Source organism: Equus asinus, chromosome 3 (assembly GCF_041296235.1).
Source record: "Equus asinus isolate D_3611 breed Donkey chromosome 3, EquAss-T2T_v2, whole genome shotgun sequence".
NCBI classification, from domain to species: domain Eukaryota; kingdom Metazoa; phylum Chordata; class Mammalia; order Perissodactyla; family Equidae; genus Equus; species Equus asinus.
The window spans coordinates 38,997,994-39,016,672 of record NC_091792.1 but is presented as its reverse complement, the minus strand read 5'-3'; the positions used below and the strand labels follow the sequence as shown (position 1 = coordinate 39,016,672).

General features: G+C 45.0%; 1 protein-coding gene across 3 annotated transcripts in view; it reads left to right on the top strand.

The window, feature by feature from the left end:
* GATB (glutamyl-tRNA amidotransferase subunit B) overlaps nucleotides 1-18,679 on the top strand; it is a 76,367-nt gene that overhangs the window by 44,655 nt on the left and 13,033 nt on the right. For all 3 annotated transcript variants that reach the window (XM_014853554.3, XM_070504909.1, XM_044767113.2), the window contains 2 exons: nucleotides 1,648-1,837; nucleotides 12,988-13,121. In XM_014853554.3, coding sequence (XP_014709040.3) covers nucleotides 1,648-1,837; nucleotides 12,988-13,121 — 324 coding nt within the window. The remainder of the gene's footprint in view (nucleotides 1-1,647; nucleotides 1,838-12,987; nucleotides 13,122-18,679) is intronic.

Below are 18,679 nucleotides of genomic sequence, written 5' to 3'. Positions count from 1 at the left end.
ATGTGTAAGTTAACAGCATTTCCCTTCAAACGTCAATTGATGCTATTTAATTGATAAATTAAACAAATTGGATTTAATATGAGACCCAGAAATAAAACAAATAGTAAGGATAGGCTTAAGATAAACTGTACCTTTTGTTTTTTCCCCATTGAGTTTAGCCGATTGCAAAGATTGAAGTTTTAAGCAACAGAGTTGTTGTTGAGGTTAGCCCACCTTTCCTTTGTGAAGTGCAGGAAGATGCAAGTGCAACTATTGCTGTCAATGAGGAACAAATGTAGCATCATGATGTGGGAAGAAGAGGCACAGAAACCTTAGCGTGAACTTCAGTTCCAGGCCTCCTCTCCTGCGTCTGTCAAAGTCAAGATTATTTTAGTTGCTGTGAAATTCTAGATTCAATCTGTACTTCCCAAGACTTCTTTGTTCTTCAGTTTTGCCCCTACTCTGTTTTTATGCTTTCTTGCTAAGCATGGAGTTTGGCTTTTAGCTTAGTTGGTGGCGTCAGCTCGACTCCTCAGGTTAATAGATGGTGGGATTCAGGAAGCCTCCCTTTGGTTTCCTCTTGCCTTCGCAAGTCGGCTGACGGGTAACACAGATCTTCCGTCAGGTGATGGGTTGCTCTCATTTCTAATCTCTTACCTTGGAGCCACCGTTTGTTCTGCATGACCTGCTTCTCCATTAGCCCTTTGACAAGTGTGGGCAGAGAGAAAATGTTAGTGCTAGAACAGAACAGAGGGAGAGACATCTTTGTTTCATAAAATTGTATGCAGTGGTGTAGCTTCCACATTTTTTAAAATTGACTTTATTTTTTTTAGAGCAGTTTTAGGTTTACAACAAAAGTGAGTGGAAATTACAGAGTCCCCATAAACTCCTACCTCCTCCCACCCACCCAGCTCCACAAGTTTCCCCTAATAACGTCTTGCTTTAGTGTGGTACATTTGTTACAATTGATAAACTGATACTGATACCTTATTATTAACTAAAGTCCATAGTTTATCTTAGGGTTCACTGTTTACGTGGTACATTCTGTGGATTTTGACAAATGTCTAATGACACATATCCACCATTACAGTGTCGTACTGAATAGTTTCACTGCCCTAAAAGTCCCTTGTGCTCCACTTATTCCTCCCTGCCTCCCTCCTCACTAGCTTCTACATCTTATTTCAGCAAAATCTGTTCGTTTCTTCCACTTATCAAAAAGGAAAGTATTTATTTTTCTTTTGACTTTTGCTTATTACTCAAATACTATTAAAAATAGTGAAAATTTAAAAATGGGGGAAAGTCATCTTTCTCCCTAATAAGTAAGTGGTTCTCATTTGGTCTTCTTTTTTCGAGCTCATCATTACTAATACATGCTTTATCCACAATTACAAATCACAGTGTGGCATCCACCTTGTGTTGTGCCTTTTCCACTCATCACGAGTTCGTAAGCATGGAGAGTGGCAGATGTGGTGGCTTTGACCTGTAATTTACACTCGTGCAGAAACTAGTTCCTGGGAGCCAGGAAGAGTTGATAATACAGGACATTAGAAAATATTTGCAAGTAACATGGCATCTAAACACAGAAACTTTCGTATTACTGATAGATTTTTTTTTTCTTGTTAAACCAAATGCTTCAGAGTCAGGCCCTGGTCTCCTCTCTCTGCCTAGGTTTATGCCCGAACCCAACCTCCCTCCCCTGCTGCTCTACGACACTGAGTCTCTGCCCGCCGGCGCAGACCCGCAGCAAGTGATCGATATTGACCGGATTCGGGAGCAGCTGCCCGAGCTCCCCAGCGTGACCCGGGAAAAGCTTGTCCAACAGTATGGGATGCTGCCGGAACACAGCTTCACCTTACTGGTAAGTATTGATCAGAAGCTAAAATAAACCCAGCTCAGCGGCTCGGGTAATGCTGTTCAGTGGGCCCTGAGTGGAGCGGGCAGATTGCTTTGGCTATATGATAGATGGTTCTGAGAAGAGCGAGGCCTGATGATCTTTGCTCATTACCCTTTATAGTAAATGCTCCTCATAAAACCAGAAGATGAAGCAGAATCTCGTGTCAGTCATTTTTTCTGTGTAGAAACGAACAGCTGCTCACAGGAGCCGTGGAGGCTTCCTCAAGACAGTCCAAATGTTATGGATGAGTGTGTGCTCATATGTCTGTGGGACAGAAGAAAAATCGATGTATAGGCTTTCTAGATATCTGGCAGTATTGAACCGTGACAAGGTCTGACAGGAAGTTAGGTTCTCAAAAGCTAGACAGTTGTTTTACCAATTGCAGAAGAAAAGATTTATTCCACACGAAATGCTGAAAACTCTGACTAAAAGTATCGGTCCTTTGAGGCTTGAGGATGCATCTAAGGGGGCCGTTAGAGACTCTGACACCACTGAGATCTGCTTAGGGATTTTCCAGCCTTTTCAAAGCTGCTTGGGGCTTTGCAGCTTTCTCTGTCATGGCAACATTAAAGCGAGACGGCCTCAGCGAGTGTAGCATTTTGTCACAGTTGTCTTCTACTTGTCTGTTAGGCAGGAGTGGAAAGTTCTGCTGTCACATCTTTCAGAGACCAGGCATATGCCATGCTCATCTTTTGGAGCAGCGGAATCTATGGAAACTCTGGACTTTTGCATTTTAAATGACCAATAATAAATATATAGGGGTGTCAGGATATACATATTTATGTGTATATTTATATTCTTCAATAATGGCAACTCAGCCATTTCTAGTACAAGGTAGGCAACCAAATGTTTGTTGAATGATTTTTCTCTTTATCATCTATAAATCAGCTAATTTGAGAAGTATCCAGAGTGTCTCACATGAAAACTCCTCTTTTACTACCAATAACGATTAGGCATGACCAGGTATTTTCCCATACTTTAGTCAGAGGAGATCACTATCTCCTGTGGGTGCTGTTGTCTCTTATTTAGGCCTCTGTGGTGAGTATATCGCTGTATTTTACTTACTCATTGGTGTATCTTGTCCAGCGCCTGGAAGGAAGGACTGTTTCATCCTCTCTCTCTCTGTTACTCAGCACAGCTTCGCACATCAACAGTGCTTAATGCCGAATCTCTGTAGGAAGCAGTTAGTCAGCATCTCGTACAGAACACCTTTTAACCTGAAGCCTCTTACAACTCATGTATTTTTCCTAGATTGATTTAACCGAACTGAGTTTTAGTCTTTTACAGCTTTCCCACCATCTTGATCACTTGAATTTCCAGCCCACTTGAAATCAATTCCAGACTAAATACTAAATGCTAAATTCCAGTCCTGCATTTTATAACATATTTGCCAAATTATATAGGGGACACGAGGACAGGGACGGAGGCTACCCAGCCTCAAAGACGTCAGTTCCCTCTCTCCATTTGGCCTTCTACCAGGTGGACAAAGGCGACCCTTGGAGGTCGTGAATGATGAGCTCCCGTTTCTTGGCCATTTCTTTGCTCAAGACTGTGATTTGCAAGAAGAATCCAGTAAATATGTTAAGAATTCTTTTTATATATCAGGTTTCTTCATAAGAGAAGTGAAAGACCTTTCAGAATCTCCTCCCAAGAATATGGCTCTTTCTGTCCAAGGCACTGTCTGAAAACATACGCTCCCCTCAGAGAGCATCTCTGTAGGATTGTCACACTTGGCCTCTGACGAGCATGTGATGGGGGACCGTCTGCCTCCCTTTGCTGAGAGGAAGCTCTCTGAGGGTAGAGACATTTTTATATTCGTGTTTGTGTCCCAGGCTCCATGCATGCGTCCTTCCACTGCCAGAACCCAGGAGGCCTTGAATAAACGTCTGCTGAGACGTGGCAGAAGAGTGAGTTTGTGTTTTCAAGTTTAAGGCCCTCTTTAGGGAAACCTGCCTTTGATATATTCAGTTCAGCACTTTTATCAGCATCTCATATGTAGCAAGTACTGAGATAGGGACAAAGATTTAAAAAAAATTTTTTTTTAAAGGAGAGGTTTTCTTTGGTTTCCAGGAGTTTATATATACACACATATGACACTACAGCTAACCCAGCACCCGAGGCAGATTGCGTTAGACAGATGTATGATGTAGGAGGGGAGCCTAGAGGAGGTGATGATTAACTTGATTGGGACAAAAGGAGAAAACTTCAAGGAGATGATTTTTGAGCCAGTTTTGAAGGGACTTATTTTTTGGTATCTTAAAAATATGCTTATTTTTTTGGCTTGCAGATAATGTAGTATTTTTTTTTAAGGGCTAGTACTTGAAATTTCCAAGATAAGTGAGAAGAGAACTTGATAAGAGTGGAAAAAAGAACGATTCAAATTGTTTTTCTGAAATTAGGCATCCTGAGCTGTCTCTATGACTTTGTAATCATTGGAAGCTGAGATACTCATAACATACTCGAAAATGATATGTTCGTATTTTTCCCTGCCTTCATCAGAAACACAACAGATTGCTGAGAAGGGCAGATGCACAAATCTAATGAACCATCTTCCAATTTAAAGAGTGCCCAGGAGTATTCATTAAATAAATAGCAGCAGTGGAGGTGTGCTTTGCAGAGCTTCAGCTCCCTGCTCCCTGCCTTTGGATTGCTTATTAAATTAAGCATTAAGCACCTACCCGCCCCCACACACATGCCTTACCCACAAATAATAAAAAACATCAGATTTTAACTCCAGTCTTTAATTTGTCTTGTCATTTTATTGTGTGGTAAGCACTGAATTATCTATTGTTAATTTATCCTTGATATTTACGGAACTCTAATATTATATTCTAACTCTATAATATTCTATCTTAGCATCTGGCACATAGTAGGCACAGTGAATATTTGTTCAGTGAATGGATGGACGCATGAGTGAGCTCGTAGGATACTATTCCAGTACTCGTGAGAGTCCTGGGGGAAGGAATTTTCTTGATGAAAGCATCCTGTTTCCAAAGGTCAGATACATAGCACTCCTGACAACCCAGAAAATCATAGACTGATCCCCGTGTCATTGATCTCTGGGCGAGAAGACCTGGATGGCCGCTGCAACCACACCATATACCATGACCAGATGCGAGTCACTTGGTGTCTCTGACTCCTGTTTACCGAACTGGTTTCATTAGGACATTAAATCAAATCTGTATTCTGATTTTCTCTCTTAAACCATTCTGATAATACCCTCTCAGCAGAAAACCTGTATTACTATTTTTTCCTCTGGCCACATAAAAAGTATCTTGCCCCACGTGGAACTTCAACCTGTTTAGCTAACCTTGCTTCCCTATCTTATGTCAAATTGCCTTGATTTCTGACCTCAGTTGTAAGGATTAAGGAATAGAAATATGGAAGCTGAGATGCAGGTATTAGGAGTCTGAAAAATTAGAGATTCTGATAGCATAGTGGGTCCGTCTCTGAGTCAGTATATCCTAGAGTAATTATTAGAATGATCAAGTTTGTATCATGTGCATATTTCCTAGCAAATAATCCCAGGGTGATGTCTGTGGGGCATCTCTTCCTAAACTCTGCCTTCCCTGACTCAGGGAATGCAAGTGAATTGTAGTCTCTTTCCTGAGCAGCTCATGACAGACGCTGCTCACTAACAGCATGCTCTGCGGGTTGGAGTTCGGGGGACCCTTTTTAATCTGTCGTCACAGGAGCCCTCTGAGGTAGGTATTGTTGCTCTCCCCATCTTGCAGGTGAGCAAACAACCTCTGTGGTTGAGTCTAAGACTTTAATTAACTGCGCTGAGCCTGTGGGTGAGCCAGGTTTAAACCAGGCCGACGTCAGGGCCCGTGCTCTTCATTTCTAATCTCTGCTGCCCGCCTGCATGGATCGTGTGCCGCAGTGCCAAATAGGAGCAACGTTTCAAGTTCGTTACGGCTTTGGGTCACTTAATAGAGAGAATGTGATTTGTAATTTTGTTAATATTAGTGCTTTGTATAGTCCCACTAATGCTTCATGAAGCACAGTCCTCTGTCTAGTTCGTTTAAGACTTTGACCATCCCTCTTGGTTTTTAAGATGCCAGACTGCTCTTTAAATAAACACCAAGTGCTGTCTACTAAATTTGGTGAAAATCAGTCAACTTCAATGAAAAGCAGAAATTATGTTCATTTTCCAAGTAGGAGATTTAAGTCAGAGAAATGTAAGCTCCCCTCTGTAGCTTTATTTATTTTGTTTCTTAAACTTTCTGCCTTAGGTAGTTGGCTCCTTGTGACTGAATCATTGAGAAGAGTCTCTTCCTAGGGCAGGGGGTGTGGGTTCGTGGGTTTTGTGGGATGATTTTGCCTGGTGCCTCCTGTCAGGCACTCGGCACATGGTAGGCACTAGGTAAGGAACGCATGTGAGTTTACAGGGTGACTCTGAATAGACAGAAAGATTTCAATTGCATCTGTCCTGGGAGATTTCAGTGGAGGAATGGTATAGCATTCCCCAATTTAGTATTTCTTTAGGGCCTGCCATACTCTCCACAAGGCCCTGTGCTGGTGTCAAATGGGAGAGCGTTATCTTTTCCACATTGCTTTTAACTCTAATGAGTAGCCCAATGGGCTGATGGGTTAAAACACTGAGTAAGAGACACACTCTTGATTCCAGATCTCACCTCTGACTCTTAGGAACTGGGAGCGCTCTGCAAAGGTTACTGGCACTGTTACCCTCCCCAGATGAAAGAGGAGGGTAATGACCCATTTACCCCAAAGATGATAGACACAGCAGGATCTTCACTGAATCTAGAAAAATCTCAATACAGGCAAGCAGACTCCCAAGATTATGCTGCCAGGGAGAACAGTGGCACCAAAGAGCTGTTGACACATCAAGAGCCACAGCAGGCAGAATTTTAAGGAAAATCCAGCACGGCCACACTGAGACTGTAGGAAAACATGATTGTGACCCTCCATATCAATGACCTTTGCTGCCGTATGTGTCTGTCTGTCTGTCTTTGTATGCAGCCTCAAGCTGTGTGGTCTTATTTGAACAACTTCATTTTCCCAAGCTGGTTATTTCCCATTTAAAGTCATAATCCTTTGTTTCCGACATCGTGGAACAGGTTAAGGTGTCTCCAAGGGACAGAGAAGCAGAAAAGATCATGGCTGTGGTTGGTTGTTAAGTGGATTGTTTTCCGAGAATTTTGCTTTTTGTCTCTAGTAAGCTTGAAATGACTTGGTTTTCTTTCTGGATGAATTGCTTATAAAATCATTTCCCATCATAAATATCTATCTATCCCATAGGTAGTACTACTTTAAAGCTAATAGTTTTAAAAAGCATCTGAAACCATATTGACTGGGTTTAGACTGCCCACATTACTGGGGAGCAGACTACTCATCTTCTGACTACTGCTGGAGGAAAATTCGTTTGGTCAACATTGTCACTCACCATAGTTCAGCTCCATGCAATTTTCGAAATTGATTTTACTTTTCATTTTACAAAATTGCACCCAGTGCTTGCCAGCTTAAGGGTGCTTTCACGGTTAGTCTATGCACTGGAAAAAGAACCAATATTTTGTTCTGGTGAAGTTGAATAAAAAGATGCATCTTCTGACTTTACTCCTTCAAAACCAACAGTTCATTTATTTCAGATGCAAGTGATGAGGGGCCTTCAGAGATGAAGATCCTCTGGGCTCAGAGCCGTCTTACCCTCAGGGACCAGCCCTTTGGGGCAAACGTGCAGGGAGGAGTGAAGTCCTGCGTGGCCAGCCTGGGGGACTCGCAGGGGCTCTGTCCCTAATGCATCCTGAAGCCTGATTTCCTGTTTGTGGATGATTTCCTTTTTGGGACAGTTAACAGAGAGCTGCTGTTGAGTAACACAGGTTCCCTCCGTGTGGGACCGTTTGACGACAGTGGCTTCGGGCACATGGAGATGCTATTAGAATCAGAATTGATTTCTTGACAGCGAACTTGTTATGTCCCATTCTTGCAGATAGAGTCTTCTAATTATGCCTGTCTGCTGTCAACTTTCATTACCTGAATTATTTGGATTTTGATTATCCAAGGGAAAGTATTATTCCCAAGTTGGTTTCCCTCAACATCTCTCCTGGAGTTAATGCGTCTCAGAGAATGTAAACTCATTTTCACGTTCGTCTAAGCCAGCTATAGGTGGGAACCCTCCCTGAATGGAACTGGTACCCTGAGTTGAACTCAGAGGCTTATACTTCCTGGCTTGGCTGGGAGCAGAGCACAAGTGAAATTGTTGGGACCAGAGTTTTGCTCAGATTTTAGGGGCTCTCAAGCACTGCTGGGAACATGACCCAGAGGTGGAAATTGTGGGCACCAAATAGGACTATAGACCTCTCTAGTTGTGTATTCCTTGAGACAGACTGGAGAGCGTACCCTTGGTGTTTCTGAGTCAGTTTCAGGGCTTCTACGGAGCACCACAGTCTTGAAAGTTGCAATGATTGTTCAGGATTCTGGCTTCCTCTGGACGTACTCAAGTGAAGAGTGATGTTTCCTATGCCAGCCTCACACCATCAATTAACTACCTGGTGTTTTTCCCCCTGAAGATTTCTCTGGATGAGTCATTTTTTTTGCTCGCTCGATGAAAGATTTCCACAACCAATTCTTGTTTCCATGAAAAGCAGAGGGAGGACTCATTCGACTCATTCATATCATAGATCCAAGTCACCACCCTACTGAATGTTCCAATCCTTAATCTAACCATAACTTCTGCTTTCTGCCTTAGAACCACCACTCTCTCAGGGCCTCCTTACCTAATTTCCATCCCAACACTAGCATTTGGTGTTATTTTCAGGGCTGCTTTTCACAAAGTTATTGGGTCTGTGTTCTGTTTTTCTTACCATGTAAGAATGACCAAATTCACAGGAATAACAAGAGAACATCAGAGTCCCGATCGATATGCAGATACTGGGCCTTCTTACAGGGTCTGTAGCAATGTTCAGTGGCTGCTCACCCTGGCACCCCTACCACGGGATGGATGCAATTCCAGCTGGTACCTCCTCAAAATGACTCATCATGCTCATGCCACATGAGAGCCTTACCCGGTTGAAGCCACTGTCATTCAGTCCTCAGATGCAGAGTCCCCTTTTCTGTCAGCTATTCCCACCACTGGCATGACCTGCCCAGTTAGGTATAAAGTTACCCATGGCAGACGAGTTAGAATGCAATAAAATACCTATGCTTAGTTCCAAAACTATGTGAGTGATAATGGGATTTACTGTGTAATGTCAGAAAGTACTTCAGGATTGGGCAGTGTCTTGGTTTGGGTGTACTCACTGTAATTTCTCTGAGGAGAGGGTGTGGAGGGGATGCAGAAGAGAGGCCCAGGGGGCCTCTGGCTGCCCTCCCATCCCCAGGAAGCCCAGGGCAGGGGATGTGCCACTGTTTTCCTCCCTGATCTGGGAACAGATGTGTGTCATGTCACAGTGGAGAGTGCCACATGGTTTAGGTGTACATTGGCAAAGGCAGAAAGTGAACTTGGCTATTTTCTCCTTCTAATTTCTACGCTAATTGCTGAGGGCCTTTGCAACATTTTTAATATGTTAAGAACCTTTGAACAGCTGGCAGTTCTCAAATAAAATAATGAAAGTGGTGCAAAAGTGCTTTTTTCGTGAGCTAGTTGCTTGATATTGTGCCTGGCCCTAGTAAGTGCTCAGATTCAGCCCCCAGGAAGGCGGGGATGTGACATTCATTCATCAGAGGCAGCATAACATGGAGGTTAAGAGAACAGCCTGCAGAGTTCAGATCCCGGCTCTGCTCCTTTCTTACTGTGTGACCTCAAGCACTTAGTGCTCAGTGTCCTCAGCTGTAAAAGTTCTAGTAGTACCTAGCTCATAAGGTCGTTATTAGAATTAAATCAGTTAATATAGAGAACCTACTTAGAACAGTGACTGGCACTTAATTATTGTTGCTGTTAAAACTGTTATCATTAATATCATTTTCAGCAGCAGCCATGTGCGGCTCCCCGCAGGGCTGGCTGCTGATCTCCGTGTCTAGCTGGTGTCCAGGAAATACTCTTGAACTCGAGAGCGAGCCCAGGATTGCTAAGCTAGGGTCCCTGTAGCTGCCAGGTCACTCCCTGCCACATAACCAGCTGTTCTTCAACTTGTACTTTGTGGGCTTTTTCTTCTCTAAGTCTGCCACTGGGCAGCTGTCTCTATCAGGTGTCGTTCTACTTCTAAATATAGCCCAGCCACATTTCTGCCCTATCATCAGCTTCACAGGGTGTGTGACTTAGACAGAACAAGAATGGCAGTTGAGAAATCAGCCTTCATCCTAGTCCAATGGATAGTCTTCTGACATTTTATCCTATCTGAAGGTAGAACTCAAAAGACAACTTTGTGGCACATTGCTTCCAGGGCCCGACGCGGGGTAAATTGGGGTTCCTTCCCAGAGCAGGTGCTGAAGGCGAGGTGATCCCTCTGCCTTGCCTCACACTGGCGTTGACCAACTGACAGATCCATTGGCAAAGGAGGGTTCCTGTTAGTGTCCAAGAGGCTGAGCTGGCATCGGCTGTGGGTCTAATTGAATGCTTGGGGAAATTTGATTAAAATGTGAAAAAGATGCTTCCTGGTCATAGAGCTGTAACACTGTCTGGTATTAGACAAGAGACAGGACCAGTTGTCCCTGCTGCTTTAGCCGTCTCTGAAGGAACATTTAGAGTCACACTTGGCTAGGAGACTTGACGCATGGTGTGGCTGAAGTTTCAGCTCCCTCTCATGTAGGGTAGATCAGTGCTGAGTCGAGTGCTTGCTCGTTGCCTTTGAGAAGGACATTAAGGGTGACCTAATGCAGTGGCCTTTCTGCGTTGCTGTTAATAGGTTTTTATGTAAGGGAATTGCTGGCCCACAGTTTTCCTGGGAAAATCAGATGGCTGCACTGCCATGTTCACCAGAGACTTCTGAGATTGGTGCCAAGCTTATTAGCATTTGCCAATCTCATAGAAAAACTAAGACCTTATCTAGAATGCTATGTGTTTTTTTCTGAAAAGCGGGCTTCTGATCTGAAGAGCCAGAGCAGGCAGCCCATGTGTGACTCTTTATTGATCCATCATTCTCTGGGCAGCAGTGGCTCAGCCTCTGTCAGCCCCGCTGCCTGAAGCTCACCCCATCCCAGCAGCAGGTTTTCATGTCTGCTTCAGACTGTGTGCTGAAAGCCTGTATATCCCCTAGTGAAGCACAGTTCCAGCTCGGAGAGGCTTCATCACAGCACTGACACGAAAAGACAAACAGAAATCTGACTTGCCATGTTATCCATCCAATAAAAAAACCACCCAGGGGTAGAGGAATAGATATTCATCACGTCCCAGCAACTCAGCCAAGCCTGGGAGTTCAAGTGCAGTATTTCTAGGAGAATTTAGAAAAACCTTTCCTTGGCAAAGCACAGAGTTCTCCTCCTGACAGCTCTTTTCACCAGCAGGCCAGCCTGTCTGGGTTAGAACAAAGGGAATTCTGCCCATCTGATTTGGGCCGGATAGCGGTTTTCTACTTCCCCAGTGGTTTGTGTACCATCCTGGGAGTTTGAATACTTCTCCTTAAGTTAAGCAGAGCTCCCTCTTCATGCTGCATGGATTTGCCTTTATCTGTAGTCAGGCTTTGGCTGCTGAGGTGACCTTTGCCCTGGTTTAGCATGAGCAGAATAATAGCATTGGCTTGAAAAGAGATTCGGGAGGTGATTATGGGATTATTCAGTAGGCTTGTCACCAGAGAATTTATGTTACAAAGAGCATATAGATTTTTTTTTATTATGGAGTTTCTACTGTAGCAGCTGTGTGCCTGTGTGTATATTACAGCATCTACAATTGCTAAACTTTCAGAGCACTTTTGTTAGTATGTCTTGCTTCCTCCCAGTATCTTATTTTTCCAGAAAGTTCTTGTAGTTAATGAAGGTTCCCTGAAAGGGGTAAGGTTGTGGGCCTTACCTGCAGTATAAAGTTAAAAAGGAATATTTCAAGGAAAGCATGGTTTGGTTTGATTTGAGCAGGTAGGGGAAATCTACTATTTAAAATATGCAGTGGTTCCTCTGCATTTGGAAACTTCAGCTGCCCCTATGTGAGTGGAACATGTGTTTATATTTCTTACTGAAAAACGATGGATGAACTTAGCCAAATTTCTTGGTTTTGCCAAATCGATCTGAGCTGGCAGTGAGTCATAGTGCATAACTTGATGAGTGCCTTGAGGTTACTCTTCTCCATAGTTGTGGCAATTCTAATATTTAAAGGTGAATGTGGTATGATAAAGAATGAGCATTAACATGTGATTTTAAAAAGATACCCATGGAGATAGGAGATGTCGATTCCATCCATTGATGCTTACTTACCAAGCAGTATCATGGCCCAGCACTGACTTAGCTCTAGTTATAGAGTGAACAGGACAGCATGGCTCCTGATTCACAAGGCTGATGGTCCAGAGGGAGAGAAACAATGCAGTTGTCTTCAAATAAGTCTCCTTGATGAGCCAACCCGGCTAATTGTGTTCCTGGAGCAAGACGAGAGGCCGGTCAGCTGTGCCAGGCTTGGCTCAAAAGGTTATGTGGTCTAAGTGGGTCACATGCGCGTGTGTCCTTCCTCATTTTGAAAACCATTTTTCTCACCTCTTGGGATGATATGAAGATGAACACAGTTACAATCCACTTTTGACGTTCTGAGGTAGAATGTTCTGTTTGTTCCTTCTTGATTTGCTTCTTTTCTCACCTTCTTATTCTAGCAAGCACTAGGACTTCCAGCAGAGGATAGGAAGAGACAGGACAGTCAATTCAGACCAACATCATGGGCCTGAGGATACGGGATGCAGCTCAGGATGAAGGTTGTAGGGTACACAAAGCTGACACTGAGAGGGCAGGCGAGTTTGGGGGATGGTGAATTTCATCATCCTCTGGTCCACAAGTCAGGGCTCTCTGAAGTATGTTCATTCCTTTGAGAAAATGCTATATGAATGCACAGTGACAGTAGTAGAAGAAGTAGAATATTTGCTATTTACCGAAAGTGATCAGAATTTCCTGGTGATGTCTCCATGTTTAGGAAAGTGCGAGTAGATGTGTCAGAGGAGGCAAAGGTGACAGTTTCACATTTGCCTTCAGAGTGCTGATCTTTCGTTTTCTGGAGGCTTTATATAATTTTTTTTTCTTTACAGAATGAAGTTGGCCTACTGGAGTTCTTCCAAAATGTGATGAAAGAAACTAGGGCAGAGCCAAAAAAAGTGACTAGTTGGGTCCTCAACACTCTTCTGGGTTTTTTAAAGCAACAGAACCTTGCTGTCAGTGAGAGGTGAGTGGATCTGGGGATTTCTTTCTTCCTTTATGATGAACGCTGTGCCCAGAAGCAGCTGAAATAGGGCAGGGCCAGTGTTTTGCTCTCCTCGTTCCCCCTCAGGATCTCCTGACAAGACATGAACCTCCCCCATGAGTTCCAAATTCTAAAGCTGGCCTCTGTCACATCTGAAAGGTCATTTATGTGTTCAGATCTCTGACTCTCCGTGCTGTCCTTGGTACTGTGCTTGGGCTGGGGGCCTGAAGATGAATAAGACAAGGGGTTTACAAGCTGCGGGGAATACAGACCTGTGAGAAAACAGTCAGTCCCCTCCGTATGACCCTGTTGTACTTCAGGCATGCGTGCGGTACTGTGAATGCACAAAAAGAAGCCCTGAGCTGAGGCCGAGGAAACCAACTGAGGTTTCCCTCAGAATGAAGGAACTAGATTCCCTCAGAAACCAAGCCCTGAAGAACTGGTGGCAGTTGTCAGGTGGTGGGAGGGGCAGGGGCATTCCAGAGAAAGGAAGCAATCCTGCAACACTCAGGGACAGGCAGGCTCAGGAGGCCCAGAAACTCCAGGGTGCTCAGGCAGGCAGGCAGGCAGGCAAGGTAGGGGGAAAGCTCCCGAGACAGGCACAGGTCACCTGGAGGACTTGGTATGCCTTTGTCAACAGCTCTCGGGAGCCACAGATGACAAGTTCACTCCAGTTTCACTTTGGGGGAGTGGGACGGAAGAACAGACTAGAGGCAGGTAGCCCAACTGGGAACGTCCTACAGGAGTGCCAGTGAGAAACGCTGGGCCTGAGCCGAGGTGGCCATAGCAGGGCTGAAGTGAGGCGGACCGAGGTGAGAGCAGTTCTCTCACACAAGCACAACTTCCAGATTTCCTGCTTGGGCAGTGGAGTAAAATGGAGGGCAGTGCTTTTCAGTGTAGTGGGAGGTAAAGGAAGAAGAACAAATCGAGAGGGCTGGGGTAGGGGAGGAAGCCATGTTCCTTTCCGGACGTGCTGAGTTTGAGCTGCTTGTAGAACAGACATCCCCCTCACAGGGGTGACCGTTACGCAGTCAGATATGCAGATCTACAGCTGACGAGAGGTGTCTGGGAGGTGTGAATCTGAGCGCTCTCATCTGTCCGTTATTCAGCACAGATTTATTTAGACTCTGCTCTGTGCTAAGCCTGGGAAAGACCAGTCAACATGACAGACACAGTCCCTGCTCTCAGAGCTGACAGTCTAGAAGCCGGTGATTCCAAAGTGGTGGGTTAGGTGCTCTGAGAAGGGGAAGGTAACAGCTAAGCTAAGACCTGAGTGAAGGATGAGTAGGGTGAGTCAGACAAAGTCCGAGGGATAAAAGTGTTCCAGGCCTAGGGAACAGCACGTGTAAGAATCTGGAGGTGAGCCTGGGGGTGCCACTTTTGGGAATGCAAGCACACAGCCCAGTGTAAATGTGCATGGACTTAGCAACGTAGAGATGGGACTTGAAGTTGTCAGAGCAGATGAGAACTGTCAGCGAGGAGCCAGCGTGATAAGAGGGCTGAGGAAGGAGCCTGAGACGCTCTCGACTTTAAGTGAGAAGCACAGACAGAGAAGGGAGAGGAAAACCAGGAGAATTGGTGACACAGAGCCGAAGAAAAGGAAAGTTTCAGGAAGGAGAGAATGAGCAGCAGGTTTAAGTGTGGGGAGTGGAGGAGACAGAGTTCATTAGGGACACATAGGCAGGTGACAGGGCCCTGGCAAGGTCTCAGTCTCAGCGGTGTGTCATTGTCTCAGCACCATCCCACGGCCATGGAGAAGTGGGGTGGAGAAGACAGGCACATTCGATATATGATTCCAAAAAGTTGTTAGTTCAAAGAAGTTAACTCTATACAATGCCAGCTTCGTGTTCAGCCTCTTGCTCGCAGTGTGTAAATGCATGTATTAACGTGGCCGTGTGGGCTCAGTTCCCTTCCTTCCTTGTCTGCTTATCAGCAGTGACCTTGGATGGGTTCCCCTCTCTGACTCTCAGATTCTTCACAGTTAAATGCAAGTGACGGTACCTGCCTCCAAGGGTTTTTGAGAGGGAAATGTGCAGTGCCTGGCCCATAGCGGGCCCTCAGCATTGGCTTCCTTCTCTTTGCCATGTTGGTATATTAAGTACCAAAACAATGGCCACTCTTAGTTTCCTGAACTCCTGTGGCATCTGTTGCCTCTTGGTCTTTCATTCCTGTCCTCTCAGGTTTGACCTCTCTATTCAGAAACTCCATTCTTCATACTGAAAATACTGTGGCCATTCAGTGAAGCCTGGAGCCACCTGGAAGAGTTTATGGAGGAGATACAGCTGTCCCAAAGCCTTAAAGGATGGATAGGATTTGGTGAGGGAGAGGGCTGGACGATGCCTGTGGGGAGCCAAGACGTGGGAATGACTAAGAGTCGGCAGGTTTTTGGACTAGGGAGGAGCACAAGCCAGTAGGAGCAAAGGGAGGAAAACAGCAGAAGAGTACAGTTGACTGTATAATGGGAGCAGAGCTAGAATATGGAGGGTGTGGAAAGTCACAGAGGAATTCAGCTGTGAATCTGGTAAATAGGTGCGAGGACCACTCTGTGCAGTGTGCACGGAGAGATGAACAGGACCCCATCCCAGCCCTCAGGAAGCTCTCAGTCTCCTGGGGAGGACTAGACTTGTGCATCGATATTTTAGTTCAAGGCAGAATGGGTGCTTCCTATTTGAGAACCATACACAGAGCAGAGAGGAGGGAGATAATGTTAGCCAGAAGAAGCCAGGGAGGCTCCCAGAAGATGCGGTTTGAGCTTTTGGAGGAAATATAAATCTTAGCTTTAAATTTATGGTTTTCCATATTGTTGGCTGTAATTCCTAGGGTCACTGAATTTTAGTCTTGGCAGAGACCTTAGATATCTTCTGGTTCAGCTCTTTCATTTAGCAGAGAGGAAATTGACGCCCTAGGAGGTAAGGTGACGTGCCTCAGGTTGTACACCTGCTAAGACTGGAAGCCACGTCCCCTGACTTTCAGATCAGTTTCTGTATATGTTGAGCTGTGAAATTAGGGCTTTGCTAACCATCATTTTGGTAGCTTCTAGAGGAACTGAGGTTGATAAATTCGCCTGTTGAGTGAACTTGGACCCCAAGTACTTACCCAAACAATTCATAAGCACTAGAGTTTTAAGGTTACTCAGTTCTAAATAAAAGTATACCTGGTTGTCCAAAATCAGGAAAAGAGGAAGCTAAGCAACAGTTCTGTTTTACAATTTATGTAGAGCAAGAACGGAGGAGCCAAAACCACGCTGTAGTAGCTTTCTTCCTCCATAGTTCAAAGAACTTTTAGCTGGACTGGATATAGCAGCCTCACCTTGGAACAAGCATTAATTAATGAGCAACCTCAGCCGCTAGGGCGAACGTTTCCGAAGCTTAGAGCAGCAGTGGCTGCAAAGCTAGCAATAGTCTCATGATGACACCAGGCAAGGAACCCTCTAGAGATCAAGTTGGCAGGAACTAATTTTGCAAATTAGCATTCATCTTTAAAGACCTCTCAGAAGACTGGGGTTTAAAGGGTCCAACCAGAAAAGCTCTTGTTGAATTTGGCTTTGTAATGATTTTTAGTATATTGCTTTGAAAGTTGTTTTTTGTTAATAACTCATTCTACATTACAATTCATAACAGGTTTGATTTAGGTAAGAAAGTGGGAGTTACAGATTCCCTGACCAAGCATTTCATGGTGAAAGCAGGCAGATGCAGGTGTCCAGTTGTCTGATCCAGCTGAGGAGCCCGAACTTCCAGGTCAGCTCTGGCAGCAATTCCTGAGGCCCTCGGAAACCAGGGAAGGCCTTTGAGGCGAGAAGGGCCTATGCTGACAGGAAGATTAATCCAGTAGTGTGGTATGTGGGATGGCGTCCAAGAATGGGGCTGCAGGAGTTGGGAGCCTGTTAGAGATCACCGTGTCCACAGTCACACCATGTCAGACATGGAGGTATTGGGACTGCAGAGGAAGGGCTGGCTATCCTTAATGTTTTGAAGGATCCCTAGGATTTGGTAATATGGACTAGATTTATGCAGAGTAAGCAATGAATAAAGCAAAGACAGCATGCCAGTTGGCACCCAGGTGACTAGAAGCCTGATGGTGTCATCTGCTGAGACAGAATCTGTGGGGTAGAAGGGCAGAGGAGCTGGTCTGTGGAGAAGATAGGTTTGGTTTAAAACAAGGGTTGGCAAACTGTGGCATGTGGGCCTGCGGCCTGTTTTTATACAGCCTGTGAGCTAAGACCAGTTGTTACCTCTTAAATAAGCCACAACAAAGAAGAATATGTGACAGAGGCCACGTGTGGCCCACAGAGCCTTCAATATTTACTATCTGGCGCCTTCTGGAAGTTTGCTGGCTCCTGGTTTATTGCATGTTGTTTGGGTGAGATGAGACCTCTCGAGAGGTAGTTGAATTTAGTGGGAGCGAGAACTGGACCCTGAAGAGGCAGTGACAGTCTTGGGGACAAATGTGCTTTCCTCCTTTCGCAGACTGAGGGAAAGGCAGAGAATCACGGAAAAGAGCACCAAGGCTGCTCGAAGTTACAGGCAGGAAGTAGAAGAAGGACAGTCAGGGAGAAGGAAGAGAATCTGGAGGCCCAAGGAGAAGGGGTCTTCACCAGGGAGTTTAAACGTAGCCCGGCAGTCAGGAGGCAGCAAGATCGGGGAAAGCTGTTATGTTTGGCAACAAGTGAGAGAGGTGATCTTTTTAAGAGAACAGCTCTGTAGAGGAATAGCCTTAGAATCCAAATGACGTGCCCTTAAGGGGGTAGATAGTAGCCACTAATGCTAGGTCTTTATTGGTAGAACTGAGGTGAGAAACCAGACAGAAGCAAGTGTCTACATGATCAGTTGAAGGCATTTTTAAGACACAAGATCTGAGCATTTGTGAAGGTGTGAGATTAAGGCCACAGGAGATTGGAAAGAAACGTCTGAGTAAAATTCATAGGAGTGGAAAGAGATGGGATTAAGAGCCTGGGTTGAAAGGTTTGTTTTATGGAAGAGGAGGAGGGGCTCATAGGAAATTCTGAATCTCGCATCAGCTGATGTTCTTATGAAGGGGAGGTGAGGGTTTGTGCCAAGAAGGGGAGTGGGAAGGAGACTGTCCTGAACAGTTGCTTGGGTGGGGGCACCAGGTAGGGGGCGCTAGGAAATTAGTGAAATGAACAAAAGGATTATTGACCAGCAGGAGCCACCTGGATGTCCAAGTCACAGTGTCTTCCTCTGGGAGCTTCCTGTGTCCCATTTTAACAGAAGCAGAGAAGGTAGACTCTGGGCCTAAGGTGAGCTTGGGAATTGAGATGAGCAGCACATTCCACAAGTATGGGGCAGGGTTGGGGGGAGTGGGGTTGGGTTGGTGGTGGTAGAAATGTTAGGATGTCTGCTTCTGGAATATAAGCTGGGGATGGAGTTGTGACCCTAAAAGAGCTCTAGGGGACTGGACAAAGTTGGGAGATTTGAAAGATCCCATTTCTCCTCCTCTGTAGATACACTGGCCTTGGAGGGATTGGAGACCAGCACACAAAGCTTAAGCCACTGATGTCAGGTTCTTCATTAGTGGAGACG